This window comes from Peromyscus californicus, unplaced genomic scaffold (genome assembly GCF_007827085.1).
Source record: "Peromyscus californicus insignis strain IS unplaced genomic scaffold, ASM782708v3 Scaffold_4__1_contigs__length_199733344, whole genome shotgun sequence".
Classification (NCBI taxonomy): Eukaryota; Metazoa; Chordata; class Mammalia; order Rodentia; family Cricetidae; genus Peromyscus; species Peromyscus californicus.
The window spans coordinates 25,010,185-25,029,068 of record NW_026294562.1 but is presented as its reverse complement, the minus strand read 5'-3'; the positions used below and the strand labels follow the sequence as shown (position 1 = coordinate 25,029,068).

The 18,884-nt window shown below is 44.9% G+C and overlaps 1 protein-coding gene across 3 annotated transcripts in view; it reads right to left on the bottom strand.

Moving 5' to 3' along the window:
* Ide (insulin degrading enzyme) overlaps positions 1-17,530 on the bottom strand; it is a 103,104-nt gene extending 85,574 nt beyond the window's left edge. For 2 of the 3 annotated variants that reach the window (XM_052762816.1, XM_052762817.1), the window contains exon 1: positions 17,309-17,530. In XM_052762816.1, coding sequence (XP_052618776.1) covers positions 17,309-17,406 — 98 coding nt within the window. In that variant the 5' untranslated portion in view covers positions 17,407-17,530. Of the gene's footprint in view, positions 1-17,164; positions 17,275-17,308 lie in introns of those variants that run through there. The other variant, XM_052762818.1, reaches the window with a different exon arrangement.
* Positions 17,531-18,884: the final 1,354 nt, after the last annotated feature.

Below are 18,884 nucleotides of genomic sequence, written 5' to 3'. Positions count from 1 at the left end.
AATTGGACTTTCTCATCTCAAGAGTCAAATAAAATGTTCACTTGGGTTATTAAGTTGACAGGCACATGCTGCATCAGACTTGGGCAGATTTCACAGGTTTCTCCAGTAAACACATTGAACTAAACTTCACTGGGTCGCTGCCGGCACATACAAGGCATCAACAATGGCAGCCTTATTATTCGAATCATGTTTGTTATTATGGTCCTGTAAGGGTGAGATGCAAACAGGCTGCCTCAGTAACCACTGTGTTATTACTGGCACCTTACCACAGACTCGTGCAAATTCCAATTGTATACTATCATCTCCAGAGGTCAAAACATCACCAGGCAGACTATCAAGAAGGCAGGTAACTCATTATTCCTATATAATTGCTGTGAGGGAGGCAATATTTATAGTTGGTAGTTTTCAGCAGTTGACAATTTCACCCCCTCTCCCAGAGGACATCTGACAGTGTTTGGAGACATTTTCGACTGTCACAAATGAAGAGTACTGAGGCCAGGGGTGCTGCTGGCACATGACAGCTCGACAGCACAGGATTATCTCGCCCAAAATGTCAGCAATGCTGAGGATGAAAGGCTCTCCTTTACAGTTCCGCTTACTGCCCCAAAATAATGAATGAAAATCATTACAACCAATTCTATACACTTAAGACCAGGAGACAGCCTCATCAAAATGCATAAGCTATAATAAACTCCAATCTACCTACCAACCTACATCTAAACCAGAAAAGGCTTAAAAGAAAAGGAAGAAAACTGAGCGTGAAGGAAAGAGAAAAAAAGAAGATGTATAGGAACTTGTCCTGGAATGAGCAATCTAGGGCACAAATACAGGGTGACCCTTAAAAAGGCACAGGGACCCCTTAGAAGCATGTACTGGACTGGCCCTTCCTGATACTGTTCAGCAGGATCTTGCATAGCACATATGCTTTTTTAAGGACATACATTTAATGAACCAGTTAGATAGATCCTGGGAAATGAGACCTCAGGGAAGTTCCTTGGCTAAATCTATAGGCTTTAGACAGGAGGACTGGGAATCAACCCCAAATCTTTAGACATCAAGCACCATGTCTTAACCACATCGCTAATCTAACTTACCTATAGACTATACAGTTCTGGAAGGATGGGTACCTATGGGTAATGGGACAGCGGGTCCTCTTTGCTCTTTGTACTGCTCTTTACAGGACATGATCTTTGAAAAGCCAAGCTTACTGGACTGGAAGGCACTGTTCCCTGCTCACTGAATTTAAATGCCCCAAACTGAACTTGTTTTGGCTAACTAGGACTGTCCATATCACAACAAGGCTAATTCACAGAGAAAAAAAGCAAGATACTAATGTTTCAAGGATACCCACCCCTGTCTTCAGTCTGCACCCTGAATTATGTAGACAGCACGCAAAGGTACGACTTGTCCTAAGCTCTATTTTCAACTTCTCTTTTCCGTTTTTTTTTGTTTGTTTTTTTTTGTTTTTCAAGACAAGGTTTCTCTGTGTAGCCCAGGCTATCCTGGAACTCACTCTGTAGACCAGGCTGGCCTCGAACTCACAAAGATCTACCTGCCTCTGCCTACTGAGTGCTAGGATTAAAGGTATGTACCATCACTGCCTGGCAAGGGTATTTAAAATAAGGAACTTGAGCCTTGTAATAGCTGCATCCCTCAGTGGAACAAGGACAGCACCCTATCCTTCGCAGCCCAACAGGCGAGACAAAGCTTGAGTCAGGTACAGAGTTGTACCCAAGGAGAACCTTCAAGAACAACTGCAAATGTCGGCCAAAGTTCAAAGGTTAGGAATAAATAGGGCAATCATCCATTCATCTGTGCTGTGGAGTGCCAAGAACCAGAGGAGCAACTTCACAAGCAAGGATGTGCCAGCAGTGATGAGACAGGCGTTGGTCACAGAGGTGGGGTACAGTAAATGAGGGATATGCAGGACAGTGAGAACCAGGGTCCTCACATCAGGAAAAAGAGTTATAAATATGCAAAGAATAAAAGCCAAAATTAACCTTGTAATTCACTGGAGCTGTCTGTGTGGTCTTGTAGTTTTCAATATACAGGTAGATACAGAAATAAATACAGATGTAAACATGCTGTATGTATATGTGTTTCTATTTACACACTTGAATACATATGCATGTATATGAATAAACATATACAGCTACATTTATTCATCCACATATGGGATACCTATTCATTTGCATACATAAACTTCCTACCTTCATCCTGTCCACTGAGAGGACCCAGGACCCTGGTTCCTCCCTCCCTAAGCAGCAAAGAGTGCATATAGCACCACAAACTTGCTTTCTAACTTTGGCTTCTCTACTAAAAACAGTCATGGCTCCTTGGAGAGATGGTTGATTCCATGACTAGAATAGGAAAGTATCAAATAAACCTAAAACATCTTGGGGACCAAAAAATAATAAAGTGCTAACAGAATGATTAGATATTCAATGGATAGAAGCTAGCATTCAGACTCCCAATGCCCATATTTAAAACAGTAAGTATTACATTAAATAACAATAATGATTAAAGCTAGCCAAGCATGGTGACACATGCTATAATCGCAGCACTCAGGAGACAGGGACAAGAGGGTCAGGAGCTCAAGGTCACCCTCTAATACATAGCAAGTCTGGCACTAGCTAGGGCTACATAAGCCCCTGTTTCAGAAAATGCCTAGACAGAAACCTCCATGTGGATCTGGAGAAACGTCTCATTTGATCAAGTGTTTGCTATGCAAGCTTGAGGGGCTGAGTTCAGATCCCAAGCATTCACAGGAAAGACGGGGCGTGGTGGCATGCGCCTGTAATCCTAGTACTGGAGAGGCAGCGGAGGGTCCCTGGAGCTCGATGGCCAGCTAGTCTGGGAAGCGTGTGCTCCTCCGATTCAGTGAGACATCCCATCTCAAAAAGTAAGGTGAAGAGCGATGCAGGAAGACTCCACACTATACATGCACACAAAGGCACACACGTGAATATGTACACACACACACACACACACACATACAAAGAAAACCACTGTGTAAAACAGCGCATCATAAATGTATACTGAAGATAAATAAAAGGAACAAAGTAGAGCAGGGTGCCACACTGCTACAGTAGTAGCTCTCAGAAAGCTGAGACAGGAGGATGATAAATCAAGACCAGGGGCTGAGGAGACGGTTCAGTAGGTAAAGTGCCTGCAGTGTGAGCACAAAGACTTGAGTCTGAACCTCAACACCCACATAAAGGCCAGGCATGGTGGCACTCACGTATAACCCTATGCTGGGGTGAAGGGATAAGGGGCAAGGACAGATGGATTCCCAGAGCTCACTGGCCAGCCAGTGTAGCCGAATCAGTAAGCTCCACATTAAGAGAGACCCTGTCTCAAAAAAAAAGGGGGGGGGGTGGAGAACAATTCAGGGCAATGTTCAACATCAGCCTTTGGCCTCCACACAGGCACTCAGCAGATGGACACACACACAGCCAGCATGGACCACATATTGAGGCTGCCTCAAAAACAAGCAAATAAATAAATAAAAATTAATAGTTTAATTTTCTTAATGTATTTAAATAGTTTTAAAGTATTTCCCCAAAAGATAACAAAGGGAAAAAATAAGTTTATAACAAACTGTTAAATTGTTAAAAGTAAGCCAGGCAGTAGTGGCACACACCTTTAATCCCACTAGGGAGACAGAGGCAAGCAGATCTGAGTTCGAGGCCAGCCTGGTCTACAGAGCGAGTTCCAGGGCAGCCAGGGTTACACAGAGAAATCCTGTCTCGAAAAACAAAATGAAACAAAACAAAAACTAATAAAAGTATCAGTAAGGAGACCAACAAGCTCCAGATACCATTTGCTAGCACACAGTGAGAACACTGATACCAGCCCTGTGGTAGTCTCTCGGGAGCTGGAAAACCTACGCTTAAACACAAGGAGGAGTAGGTAAACTCCAACTAAGGACATTCTACAGGGCGTGGAAGCTCGAGTCGAGATCGTAAACGGTAAGCAAGGACGGTGGAACGATTCCTGTCAAAGACTAAGAAGATCCCCAACAAAAGACAACGCTAACTCCGAGCTAAACGTCTTCTAAGATCTCGTTAGTAACTGATACAGCTGGAGGCCTGCTAAGTCTGAAAGGCCTGGGGTTGAGTGCAGTAGTGTACCAACGTTGATTTCCTCCCTCCTTCCCTCTTTGGCTCTTTTGTTCCTCTATTTTCCAGTAGAGAAACAATGATTATATATATTTATAGGATAGGTACAATGTGGTATTTTCATATATGCATACACTGTGGAATGACTAACTTAAATGAATTCATGTATCTACTAGCTCATATATCTATTATTTTTGAGGTAAAAGCATTTGAATTTTACTTTCTGAGCAATTTTGAAACATACAATATGTTGTTGTTATTATTAACTATAGTCACCATTCTGAAAAACAGAACTTATTTCTCAGCTGGTGACATAGCCCAGTGACACAGCACTTGACCCTGGGTTCATTCGTAAGCAATGCCACGGTGAAAACTAGTCTTTAAAACTTGGCCTTTCCTACGGTCCGCCTCTTATTTCTCCTTTTTCCTACTCAACAACAGGAATATCGGTCCAGCTTTTCCCCAAAGCCTGTGTGCCCTGAAGCATCATGTTCTAGGGACTGACTGCTCACTGAGCCCAAACTTTACAGGCCCACACAAATTACTCAACCTTGTAAATGTCACCTGGTGCCTCTTCCTCCTTCCTCCATGGGACATGCTTATTCAGAAGAGCACCAATTCTTCCACCAGTCCCAAAGAGCAAGCTACCCACCTCTGCACAGGGGCGCTGTGAAGAAGACAACGGACAGCTCAAGAGCCCTCAGACCCAAACTGTGTGCTCAGTGACTTCAGAGACTAACTACCACGGCATCCCACAGACTCAGGAGCTTTCCAACATCCCAACCTTCGCCACAAACAAGTCAGGAGGAGGCTCTAGAGCCAGATAAAGCCAAGAGGTAGCAGAAAGGCGGCTGGCCAAGGACAGACAACTGTGTGGCTGAGGGCCAGCACCAACAGGGTAACTACGCCTCAACTCTTCCTGTGACCAAGAACCTGAACACTCCTGGAAATGTTCTAATACAAGCCACGTGTGGTGGCTTACACTTATGATCCCAGTACTGGAAAGGCTGAGGCAGGAAGGTCTCAGGTTCGAAAGTCAGCCTGGGTTACACAGTAAGTACAAGGCCAGGCATAACTACATAGGTAGACTCTGACTTATTAAAACTAACTAACTAAATAAATAAATAAATTAAATAAAATAAAACTCTTCTAATTCAGAGCACCCAGAACTCGAGACAGACACATTACAAATACTTAGTGGATTCCTACACATGCTAATAAGCACTGTGATAGGTACTGGGGATAGACTAGAGGTGACCCTTGTTCCTTCTGAGCTCCTGCCCCAAACAGAACTCATGTCCCCAAACCAGGTTTCCTACAAAGCTGAACTGAAGTGCTCACTGAAGGACCCTGGACTGGTAGGTAGCATTCCTTAAAAACTCCCGGCTGCTGGAATACGCAACAGCACGAGAAAAATGGCAGAACTTAGAAATAGAAACACCTCTGTCTATCCCCCCCTCCCTCCCCCCTCTCGCTAGCTTGTTTCGAGCCATGGTCTCACGTAGGCCAGGCTGGTCTGCCTTCGAACTCCGGCTCCTCCTTCCTCCACCTCCTAATTGCTGGGATTACAGGCCTGAGTCACCACACCCAGCAACCTCTTCTCGTTATTATTAACATATAACGCTAACGTTTTTTACTTCTAACCTCATCTCCACGTCTCCTTTTCCCATTCTCTTTCCTGGGCTTTTATCCCCCACTAGTTTCTTCCTTTAAGCCACTTACAGACACCTTTATCCTCCTTGTTTTTGCTTAGGCCTGCTCTTTCCCAGATATGATTTTTCCAAACTTAATACCTCGATTTTTGTTTTTCAGAATAATTGTGTCGGACCCCACAACACTTGGCTTCCATTCCTTACTGTTTGCCAATGGCCAACAAAATGATCTTTTTTTTCCCTCAATATTCTATTTCTCCTCAAAACCTTTTTGACTGAGCACACCACTCAACTTCTGATATCATCTTCTGTTCTTTGAATTCCCACCTCTCCAAATTTGTTTCCTCTGTATTTCTAAATGCCAGTGTTCCACAAGGTCATCTACCATCTATATCTCTACATAAACATTTTCTGTACAACCATGCATGTTCATACTCTCGACTCTACATCCATTCTAAGAAATCAGCTTAGAAATTCTAACTAAAGTCCAGTCATACAAATGGTTCCAGCATCCACTGGAGATGCCAAGCTACCTTCAGGGAAGTGATGTAATAACAGCTAATCCCTAAGATTCCTGAATGAGCCCAGCTGAACTCATATCCGGCTGAACCACTTACTGTGTACCATTGAACAATTAGCGTCAATCTCCTTATACAGAAAAGGAAGATTAACAACACTACTCTGTTGCAGGATTCCTGTGGCCACTAAACAACACACTGTGGTGATATTTTATTTGTGATGAAAAATGTGGTGATATTTTATTTGTATGTTATTAAATAAAGTTTGCCTGGAGATCAGAGGTCATAGCCAGCCATAAACAAGTCAGGTGGTGGTAGCACACGCCCTTAATCCAATCACATGGCAAGCAGTCTCTGTGTGGTCAAGGACACAGCCAAAGGTGGTGACACACGCCTTTAAACCCAGTACCAACCATAGAGACCTGGAGGTCTGTGTAGACAGGCAGTGACGAGGAAGTGATGTGGCTGGGCTAAGAGCCAATGAGAAGGCAGAACAGGAAGGCAATAAAGGTGCAGGTTAGACAGGAAGAAGCGTTTGGTTCTCTTGGGAAGCTACGGTGGTGTGATGAGTAAGGTTAGCTGGTGGCTCTCACTATGTCCTGATTTCTAAGGCTTTCACCCCTATATTTGGCTCTGTGTTTCTTATTTAATAAGACTGTTAAGAAATTCAACTACAACATATGGAAATGCATAACGTGTAAAACACACTCAATAAATATTAACCACTAAATCTTCATGGTTAATATTACCAAGAACAGCTGGGCGGTGGTGCACACATTTAATCCCAGCACTTGGGGAGGCAGAGGCAGGTGGATCTCTTGAGTTCAAGGATAGCCTGGTCTACAGAGTGAGTTCCAGGACAGCCAGGGCTACACAGAGAAGCCCTGTCTGGGGATGAGAGGGATGAACAGGGCCAAAAACATTACCAAGAATAGCAAGAGCCTTACAGCTGGATCTCTTTCACTTACATCTGAGGTCAGTCTTACAGGGTCTTCTACATCCATTTCTGATCCTTAAGCAGAGCGAATTTAAGAAACCTCAGCAGTAGCTCAGAACTCACCAACCTAACTTTGGCCCCTTCCCCTACTACAGATGAATGAACTAGACCTTCATTTTATTTCCCTTGCTACGTGATTAAAGGCTGCTCAGTCCTGTCCACTATCCTGAGAAGCCCCGTGTCATCCAACTTCCTGAAGGCAAAAGCAAGCTCTGATGTGCCTCCAAGACTGTGCCACTGTGTCCCACGCCGTACCTGACCAACCTGTTCTCTTGGCATGCCTTGGGAAAACCAGCCACCTGCCAGACAGGACCAACGTCTCACCTGAATGGCCTTCTTCCCACAGTCTGCAGCTCAGTCTCTGGTGTCTTCTCTGCTCTGATTGTCCCTCCTAGTCTAGGCTCATCTTAAGGTCATTAATTCCAAGACCTTGGGCTCCACCCCTACACGCCTAATCAGTCATTATAGGCTGCTGGATCTTCTTTCACATGTCATGAATGAGTCTCCTTATCCTTGTCATTTATACTTCTGAGTGTATGTGTATGTGTATCAAGTATCTATGTAGCCCACCCCAGTCTAGAATTCCTGGACTCAAGTTATCCTCACACCTCATCCATCAAAGTAGCTGGGACTACAGGTGTGGGCCACTGTACCTAGCTCCATTCATATTCATCCATCCCTGACCCCATCCTGCCCAGTACCAGGAATCAAACACACAGCCTCATTCATGATAGGCAAGCCCTCCACCAACTAAGGTACATCCCTAGCCCCTATTTGCATTACTTTGATGTCTATTTGAATTTCAAATTGTGTTTCTAAAAACAAAGAGATTGATCACCTAAAAACCTAGCTTCCACACTGTCATCATTGTCACATCATCACTGAAAGTCATGTATATTTACTTCCTATGGGATAAAAATCTTCTGTCTCTCAATGATATTATGGGTTTTCCTACTTCTTTTAGCCTTTGCTAATCCATGTCTTCTATGTGTAAGTCTACCAACTGTACCCTTCATCCAAAGTTTATAGTTGGTTTGACTCTTACGTTCTCAGTGAAACCCTTCCTGATCTCTATCAGCAGAAGGTAAACAGTGTGAACGAGCTGAGCAAAAGTGAGTCAAGGATGTGACTACAATGGAGAGAGAGATTGTTCTGGAAAAAGATCAGAGAGGTGGGGACAGGCCAGATTGCAATGTCCAGATTCTTGGACGCTGTAAATACGACAGATGATGTCTTTAAATCTTAGTAAAAGGCAGATCAACTGAAAGATTTCTGTGACAAAGAAACAAAATGACTTATATTTTAACAGATGATGCTGTGGCGGGTGGCGAGACTGTTGTAGAGAGCCTAGTTCACACATAACGAGTCTGGCTAAGAGGCTATTCTGTTCATCTGAGTGACACAGAACACTGGAGATGAGGGCAGCAGAGAGACGTGATCAGAATTGGGATGCCCATACTGAGTGGATAAAGGGTTTAAGAAAGAAGTCAAGGATGAGTAAGTTACTAGCTTAAACAGATCAGTGGTAGAGTACATTCACGGCTAGCATGTTCAGGGTCCTAGATTCAATTTCCAGCACTGCCAGAAAACAAACAACAAAAAATAAAAAACTTATTTTAACAAAAAATACAAAGTCAGGGCTGGAGCAACAGCTCGGTGGGTAAAGCACTGAACATGCAAACGAGGAACCGAGTTCAAATCCCGAGAAAAGACAGAATCAGGGAGCTCATGAGCTAGCCTGGAATACACAGTCCTTTCTATAGTTTGGGGAGTTGTTTGCTCTACACTTCCTGTTTACTCAGGTAATATTATATCCCTCTCGAGTCTTTGATGAGGTTGAAGACTAGATAGAGTTTTATAGTTTTCCTTGTTACCAAATTCAGAAAAGAAATTTACGTAAGAGATGTATAAAGTTTATAAGGCTGAGAAACATAAAAGCTTAAGTTGTTTATCTAAGATGTTTTAAAATCTAAAAATATATTGTTGGGGCTGGAGAGATGGCTCAGAAGTTAAGAGCACTGGCTGCTCTTTCAGAGTTCATGAGTTCAATTCTCAGCACCCACATGGTGGCTCACAATCATCTATAATGAAATATGGTGCCCTCTTCTGGCCTGCAGTGCAAGCATACATATAAACAGAACACTTATTATTCAAATAAATAAATAAATTTAAAAATATATATATATATATATATTGTTTAGGATGATAATACACGTTATGATAGAAAGTGGTTTAGGTATAAAACTTTACACTCACTAAGACAGGATAAATAATATAGTACTTTCTCTGAATTTGCCAAATACAAATAGACTAGACATTGTAAATGTAATTTCTACTTGATAATTGTTCTTATTGTATATAGTTTTACTATGTTACAGTTAAAACCTTTCCTTTTTATTAAGACAAAAAGGGTAAAATGTTGTGGAATAATCTTTTTGTATACTATGAAGTATCACTCTGACTGGTTTAATAAAATGCTGAATGGCCAATAGCTAGGCAGGATTTCTAGGCACAGAGGATGCTGGGAAGAAGCAGAAAAGCAGGTTGAACAGTAAATAGATGAGGTAAACGAGACTGGGCAGCACACAGATTAATAGAAATGGGTTAATTAAATTACAAACAATCCTAAGCTATCAGCCAAGCTTTCATAATTAATAAGAAATCTGTGTGGTTATTTGGGAGCTAGCAGGCAGGACAGAAAAATCCGCCTACAAGATTGAGCCACATAGTAAGCTCTAGGCCAGACTAAGGTATAGAATTAGAAAATGTCTCAAAAAACAAACAAACAAACAAAAAAACCCATATCTTTGTGTGTTAACAACAAAAAAAGATTAATGCAGATACACTTTTAACAGACAAAGAAGAGAAGCAGTTCCTTGGAAGAGTAAAGCTTTTATTTAATTTAATTAATTTATTTATGTAGAGACAGGGTATCACTTATATCTCAGGCTACCCTCAAACTCCCCATCCTCTTACCTCTGCCTCTCAAGCACTGAGATTACAGACATGCCACCATAACGTGGCAGCTCACAACCACCTGTAACTCCAGCTCCAAGGGGATCCAGCATCCTTTTGTGGCCTCCAAAGGCACTGCACTCACCTGCACATACATACATACATATATATAAAATTAAAAATAAAAATATGAAGCATGGTGGCAGCACTTGGGAACCAGGGGCAGGAGGATCTCTGTGAGTTCAAAGCCAGCCTGGTCTACATAGTGAGTTCCAGGACAGCCAGAGCTACACAGAGAGAATAATAATAAAATAATTTTTAATAAAGAATTTTGTTAATAAAATAATTTTTTTTAATAAAGAATTTTGTGGTGTCAGTTAGATAGCTCAGAGCCTGAGGACCTGAGTTCAATTTCTGGAAACCCCATATAAAGGTGGAAAGACAGAATCAACTCCACATATTTGTCCTCTGACTTCCACACATACACACAGCCACATATACATAAAAATTTAAAGAGAATTTTGTGAGTTCTACTTTGAAAGAAAGGAAACAGATAGGGTCTTTTTTAAATGATTTATTTCTATTTTATGTGCATTGGTGTTTGTCATACATGTATGTCTGTGAGGGTATTAGATAACCCCAAACTAGAGTTACAGACAGTTGTGAGCTGCCATGTGGGTGCTGAGAATTGAACCCGGGTGCTCTGGAAGAGCAGTCAGTGCTCTTAACTGCTGAGCCGTCTTTCCAACACCCAGAGATGTGATTTTAAGGAAAAAACAAAACAAAACAAAAAAACCCAACAACTTAAATACTTTCAAAAATAAATTGGAAGAAGTAACAAAGCATAAAAGTGGAGATGTTTAATAAAATAACAGAAGCAAAGGAATATAATTATCCATTATTTATAACTGAAAGCTCCTTGGGGACAGGATTTATGACCGATTATCTCTGCAACCCTCACAATGCTGAGCAATTGTGGGCAATCAAAACAATATGGGTACTCAATTAATGAGCACAAATAATGGCCCAACAAGCAGAAAACAGTAATGGCAGACTGAAGGCCTCGTCAAGGTTCCAGAGCCCAGCACACCTGGGAGACCTACCACTATGGAAAGAAAGCATCCTAGCCTTGGCATCCTGGCTGGAAAACAGGCCAACTCTCTGGGTGTGCGTCTAGACTTAAAATACAAGCGGTGAAACAGAAAGAGAAGCAAATGAGACTCCTACCAACTCCTGCCCACACTCCGGTGAGACTGCCATGACCCTCACAATTGTGCCGGCTGATGCTGAAGATACTCAAGGATACCCCCTGTCTTCTTAAACCATTAAAAAGCATTTGTGTGGTTTAAAAGGAGTTGGGGATTTAGCTCAGTGGTAGAACGCTTGCCTAGCAAGCACAAGGCCCTGGGTTCGGTCCTCAGCTCCGAATTAAAAAAAAAAAGTGGTTTAAAAGCCTGAATTGTTCCCAAGGCTTTGTGTTACAGGCAAGCACTTGACCACTGACTGGGCTATACCCCACCCCCAAGCCCTAAAAGGTCTGAACAGCTTACTAGTCAATCAATCTGGAGTGGTACACTATTGTTTCCTAAGCATGTGGAATACAGAAACACAGATCAGAGCCAACAGCCAGACCAACTGATGTCTGTCCCCAGTGGTTGCCGAGGATAGAATATTCTAGGTCCCCAATAGTTAAGATAATTCCATAGCCCCAATATCCACTACAGCTGTTCAGAGAACTGCTTTTTATTCACTGGTTTTTCATTTGTTTAAAAGTTTGAAGAAGTTTACAGTATTTATTGTGTGTGCAGATATACACACACACACACGTGTGTGTGCCATGCACTTGTGTGGCGGTCAGGGGACAACTCATAGGAGTTAGCTCTCTCCTTCCACCATGTGGGTCCTGGAGATCAAACTCATAGGAGTTAGCTCTCTCCTTCCACCATGTGGGTCCTGGAGATCAACTCATAGGAGTTAGCTCTCTCCTTCCACCATGTGGGTCCTGGAGATCAACTCACAGGAGTTAGCTCTCTCCTTCTACCATGTGGGTCCTGGAGATCAAACTCAGGTTGCCAGGCTTCTTTTTAAGTGGATTATCTTACACATGTCTTTGCCGGGAGGTTAGACGGTTAACCAGGAAACATGCTCAAACACTGGCACAGGCATTATAACCTGGCAGGTCGAATCAGGCTCTCGCCTGTTCTTCCCGGTGACTAACTCTGGTGAAGCATTCTTCTGGCTCTGGACAGCAAAACTAATTTCCTTAAGACCTGAATGTGGCTGGGCGGTGGTGGCACACGCCTTTAATCCCAGCACTTGGGAGGCAGAGGCAGGTGGATCTCTGTGAGTTCAAGGACACACAGAGAAACCCTGTCTTGGGGAAAACAAACAAAGGAACAAAAAGATCTGAATGTGGAGCTAAAATGATGGCTCAGTGGTTAAGAGCACTGGCTGCTCTTCCAGAGGACCCAATTCCCAGCACCCACATGGCAGCTCACAATCATCTGTATGTAACTCCAGTTCCAGGGGATCTAACACCCTCTTCTGACCCCAGTACCAGGCATACATGTTCTATACATACATATTATGTAGGCAAAATACTCATACACACAGTAACATTTTTAAATAAAATAAAATAAAGATTGGAATATATGGTAGCTCAGACATTAATACTTCCCTTCCTAAAACTATGCTCTGATCCCTTTGATTAGATATGACTCTTTCATAGCTTCAGTCACTCATTTTTATGTATAGCTTTTCTGGATAGTTGACTTCATTAAGTTTTAAGCCTTCTGAATTTTTCATTCTCTGAGATCCTTATCTTGAAGCTCTGATTCATCAATACCCGGGACTTCATCAATGAAAGACAGTAGCAGAAGGAGAGAGTCTAACTACAAGTAAAATACACAAAGGCTGGAGGAAGAGGCAGGAAAAACACTGCCTAGGCTACAAGAGGCCCTGTCTCAAAAATTAATAAATCGAGGGCTGGAGAGATGGCTCAGAGGTTAAGAACACCAACTGTTCTTCCAGAGGTCCTGAGTTCAATTCCCAGCACCCATATGGTGGCTCACAACCATCTGTAATGAGATCTGTCACCTGCTTCTGCATACATAATAAATAAATAAATAAATAAATAAGTTGAGGGCTCACAACCATCTGTAATGAGATCTGTCACCTGCTTCTGCATACATAATAAATAAATAAATAAATCGAGGGCTGGCAAGATGGCTAATTAGTTAAGAGCACTTGCTGCTCTTCCAAAGGACCTGAGTTCAGTATCTGGCAGCTCACAAACCACCTGCCTATAATTCTAGCTCTAGGGGATCTGACCCTCTCTTCTGGCTTCCACAAGCACTGTAGTTATGTGCACAAACCCACACATTCACTAATATGCGGGTGCACGCGCACACACACACACACACAGAATGAAAAGATGACTTGGTCTGCAGCTAAAGAGTACTTGCTGCTCTTGCAGAGGACCTGAGTCTGGTGGTTCTCAGCACCACCTGGCAGCTTATAATCATCCATAACTCCAGTTCCAAGGGATCTGGTTCCCTCTTCTGGCCTATGTGGGCATATACACAGTGCAGTTGACATACAGGCAAAACATTCATACACATAAAATGTTTAGAAATAATTAAGACTGGCATAATGGTGCACACTACATTTAATTTTCACTTGATTCATTCATTTTATTGTCTGTGTGTTTTACCTGCATGTATGTGTACCTTCTGTGTGCTTGGTACTCTAGAAGGCCCAGAGAGAGCATCAGAATCCCTGGAAAAGGAGTTATGGATGATTGTGAACCATTATGTGGTAGTTTAAATGTAATTGGCCCCCATAAGCTCATTGAGAGTAGCACTATTAGGAGGTGTGGCTTTGTTGGAGTAGGTATAGCCTTGTTGGAGGCAGTATGTCACTGAGGGGGTAAGCTTTGAGGTCTCATATATGCCCAAGCCACGCCCAGTACCTCAGTCCACTTCCTGTTGCCTTCTGATCAAGACAGCCAGCACCATGTCTGCCTGTGAACTGCCACACCGCCATGTTCCTCACCATGATAATGGACTAAACCTCTGAACGGTAAGCCGCCACCTCAATTAAATGTTTTCTAATTCGAGAAATCCACGAGTCTGCTTAAGGAGTGTTAGGATAAGTTGAGGAAATACACTCACGAATACAGAACCAAGTAGACAGCTGAAGTCGTCCTCTGATCTGACCCCGAGCAAATCCAACCCGCAGTTTGATCACAGCAAGAAGCAGGGAGAAGGGGCTGTGACCTCTCTCCCTTTCCTTTTAAGAGGTCACGTACACTGCCTCCTTCAGGTCATATAGCCCACGGTCCTGGGCAGTGCAAATACCACTAGTTTTCCTTTGCTGTGGTCATGGTGTCTCTTCACAGCAATAGCAACCCTAAGACATACAATGTGGGTGCTGAGAACCAACCCTGGACCCTCTGCAGGAGCAACAAGTGCTCTTCATCTCTGAGCCATCTCTCCAGCCTCAGGGAAGATCTCGGTGCTTTTCAAGGCCAGCCTGGTCTACATAATGAGGTACTGTCTTGAAACAACAACAAAATAATAATTAACTAGTTAATTGCAGGAGGAGTAGGTAGAATATACAAACCATCTAGCTCTATAAAACTTAAAATCAGCCAGGCAGTGGTGGCACATGCCTTTAATCCCAGCACTCTGGAGGCAGAGGTAGGCGGATCTCTGAGTTTGAGGCCAGCCTGGTCTATAGAGTGAGTTCCAGGACAGCCAGGGCTACACAGAGAAACCCTGTCTTGAAAAACTATAAATAAATAAATAAATAAATAAATAAATAAATAAATCTTAAAATAGATACTTCCTTTAAAACTACAAATTTTAGCTCAGCATGGGTGAGCATGCCTGTAACTCAGAAGTAAAAGGATCACCACAAATTTGAGGCAAACTCGGTTTATGTAAAAGTCCCAAGCTCCACACCAGTCAGGGCTATGTAGTAAGACCTTGTCTCACAAACACAAATAAGGCCAGGAAGGAACTCATTTGGTAAAAACCAACCAGCCCCAGTTCCTTCATTCCCTAGCACTGCATAAACCAGGTATGGTGGTACACGCCAGTAATTCCAGAACCTGGAGATGGAGGTAGGAAGATCACCCTTGGCTAGGTAGGGAGTTTGAGGCTCCCTTGGAATACATGAGGTCCTGTCTTTATTTAAAAAAAAAAAAAAAAAATCAAAAAATAAATCTGAAAGTTGTCTATAATCCCAGCACTGAAGAGGTTGAGACAAGAGGACTCCAAAACACCAAATCTGAATAACAATCTGTCCTTAAAAAAATAATTCTAGAAACCAAGTACATGTTCATAACTGCAGAACTAGGGAAGCCTAGGAGGTACCATAACTATGCTTACCACACCCGCTTCTCTCTCAGGAATTTTTTTTTTCCACACTGTAATGGATTTTATAGTGTAGTGGGAAATAAAGGGAGGGAAAACAAGTCCCATAAATTCCTCATTGCCACTAGTCCCTAATAACCCTGCTACCTTCACAGTCCATGCAGTAAAGACTGGGCCTGGCAGGCACGTTTCTCTGCCTCCAGCATCTACTCCCTTACAAGATCTTTACACCCATCCAATCTCCTCAATTCCCAGTTCCATTAGATCGCCCCCCAGTCAACTCTTTGGGGGACAAGAGAGGGGTACTGGGGGGTTGAATCTAGGGCCACACACAGTAAGACAAGCAAGAGCCCTGTCATTGAGCTATATCCCCAGTCAGCCCTGTTTTACTTTTCAGGGTTGCTCAGGCTGACCTAGAACTCCCTCTGCAGGCCTTGAATTGCAATCCTCTTGCCTTATCCTCACAAGTAACTGGGATTACGTGCCTGTGCAACACCGTGTAATTCGAAACTCTTAATGAGACCCTAATATTCATTATTATTCAAAGATTCCGGGGGCGGGGGGATCCCAACTACAATTCAAGCCCCAGGGTAGCATTATTCAGCATTTGTGCCTTCTTAATTCCCCCAGGGAAATTCCCCAAAGCTTCAACTAATCTGTTCGCTATCCTCCCAACAAACGACCAGTACACCTGGCCTGGATTACATCCACACATGACCTCTGCCACTGCTGCAGATCAGTCCAGATCACTGTGCTCCTGGCTGTCCATTGTCGAGCTCATCGCTTGTCAAATGGCTCCAGCCAAATCAAAGTTGCTTGTAAGGCAGATCACATACGAACACAAAGCCCATCACAGTGCGCTGCATTCAGCAGGTCCTAAATATTAGTAAAATCGGGAGAGCTTCAAATAATGATCTAAGTAGAGCAAAATAATACTGCCTATCTCTCTTGACTCACAGTAAAAACACCTTATGCCTTTATTACGAGACAGAAAATTTGTAGTATACACAGAGCGGGGTAAAGTGGAGGGAGCAAGCCACTAGCTGAAAAACAACAGCAACAACAACCGTGCATCCTAAGCCTGGTTTTGCCGTAATCTCTGCAACTGTAAGAGAAATCACTAAACCTGTGTTGTTTTGGGTGTGAAACAAGGCAGATGCTGTGTGGGATCCCAAATCCCCGTCTGCTCACTCCCGACCAGGCAGGCAAACTTTTACAGTACCCAATGCTCATTGCCCTAGTGCAGGAAACTCGGTCCCCGCGGGGACAGCGCTGCAGGGTGAGAAGCGATCTCCCACGACTCCCCGGATCGCCCTCACCTCACGGCACCGGGGCCCGCCTCAGGTGGCCGGCCGCTCACAGAGGACAGCCAGAGTGAGTGCGCGGCTCCCGGAGCGGCCGGGGTTGCCTCGGACGGCCCCGAGCCCCCCTACACTTGTGGCGTCCGCCCAGCAATCCCAGGGCACCGTTCCCGTCCGCCCTCCCCGCCAGGCCCGACCCTTCCCGGTCCCCGGGGGCGGCCTCGGCGCGGACGTCCACGCACCCGGCGGGCCGGACTAGCAGCGTGAGGGGCGGCGGCGGCGGCGGCGGCGGCGGCGCTAAGTGCTGAATCACCACTTTGCAGCCGCACACAGCACAGCCACGGTGACCCGCGGGCCGCGTGGGCCCGGGCGCTCGGGACGCTTACCCACACTGTCGCTTCGCGAGCGGCCGGCGGGCGCCGAGGATGGAGCGCAAGGTGCTGGGCAGCGCGGGGTGCAGCAGCCACGCGAGCCCGTTCCGCATACCCCGGCGCAGCCGCTGCGATCTCTGAGAACGCTTCCTTTTGGCGCTGGGAGCCGGCCTTGCGCATTGCGCATGCCCAGTCCGCCGCGCCGCGCCGCGCCGCCTCGAGGGAGCCGGGACCGGCCTCCGCTCCGGGTTTTACGCGGAGCCGGGCGGGAGGGGACGGCCGCTGCCTGGGCCCCGACTAGCTGGCAGGTGGGATGCGGTTCTGGCCCCCGAGCGTCGGAGGCCCAGCAGGGTCCCGGCCGGGCTCCACCCCGGCGCGCCGCTGAGGCCGAGGGTTGCCTGGCTAGGGCGTGGTGAGGGTGCACACGGCGGGACGTCTGTCCCCAGGCCGGGTCGCGGCCCAGCAGGTGTTGGAAATAAGTCCTCCCGGGCAGCTGCCCCACCGAAACGTATCCGCTGCGGAAGCGGGGCCCGCGGGCTCCCTCTAGAGCGCGGAAGGAACGCGGACTGCGGAAGCACGCGTGGGGGACCTGTGGGCTTAGGGAGGGAGGACAATTCAGACCTCTGGGGATCCACGAGCCAGGGCAGGCCTCAGCAAAACAAGGCGTCTGTAGACTTTCATATCCAGAACAGGAAACTAGGCAGGCCTCTAGTTTACTGTGTGACTGAGGATGACCTTCAGCCGCCGTCCTCCCAAGAGGTGAGATTACCAATGTGCTCCACGCACCAGCCCAGAGCCGGGAACCACTGCTACCTAGTACTACTACTTATGCTGCAAGTGGACTTAGGTTATTACTTTTTTTTTTTTTCTCCTGAGACCAGCTCTCACTATGCAGCCCTGGCTGGTCTGGAACTCACTATGTAAACCAGTCTGGCCTCAAAAGGTCATTACTTTTTAAAGACATGGCTTTTCTCCCTGGTGACTTCTTGGTGCTTTGCATCCAAAGATAGCCTAATAGTGGTTATGAATAGGAATTGCTGTTACATTTAACACAGATCACGATGTGGGGGTGGGGGGTGGGGTGGTATCTCCCCCCCCCCAACTACTTTTAGGTGTCTTCTGATGTAGCAGATCAAACACTGTAGCCAAATACAGGGTTCTGACTCCTATTCTTGCTACAAATGAAAATACAGAAATGGGTGCTCTCTGAGATTTCCTGTGCATTGGAAGACCGTGTGTGGAGGGTTGGAGGTACAGATGGGCAAAAAGATTTTACCAAGACCAGAGTGAGCAACCAGAACATTTATTGAAATACATTACAGAGGCTGGGGACATAGCTTAGTCATAGTGCTTCGCTAGCATGTGCAAAGCCCCGGGTTGGATCCCTAATACTGCAATAAAGCCTTGTATGGTGGTACATGCCTATAATCCAAACACTGGGAAGGATCAGAAGTTCAGGATAATCTTCGGCAATTTACTGAGTTTGAGCCTAGTATACATGAGACCCTGTCACCAAAAAGAAGAGGAAGAGAGAGGACGTACTACAAGCAAGGGCCAGCAAGATGGCTCTGTGGGTAAAGGTGTTTGCTGT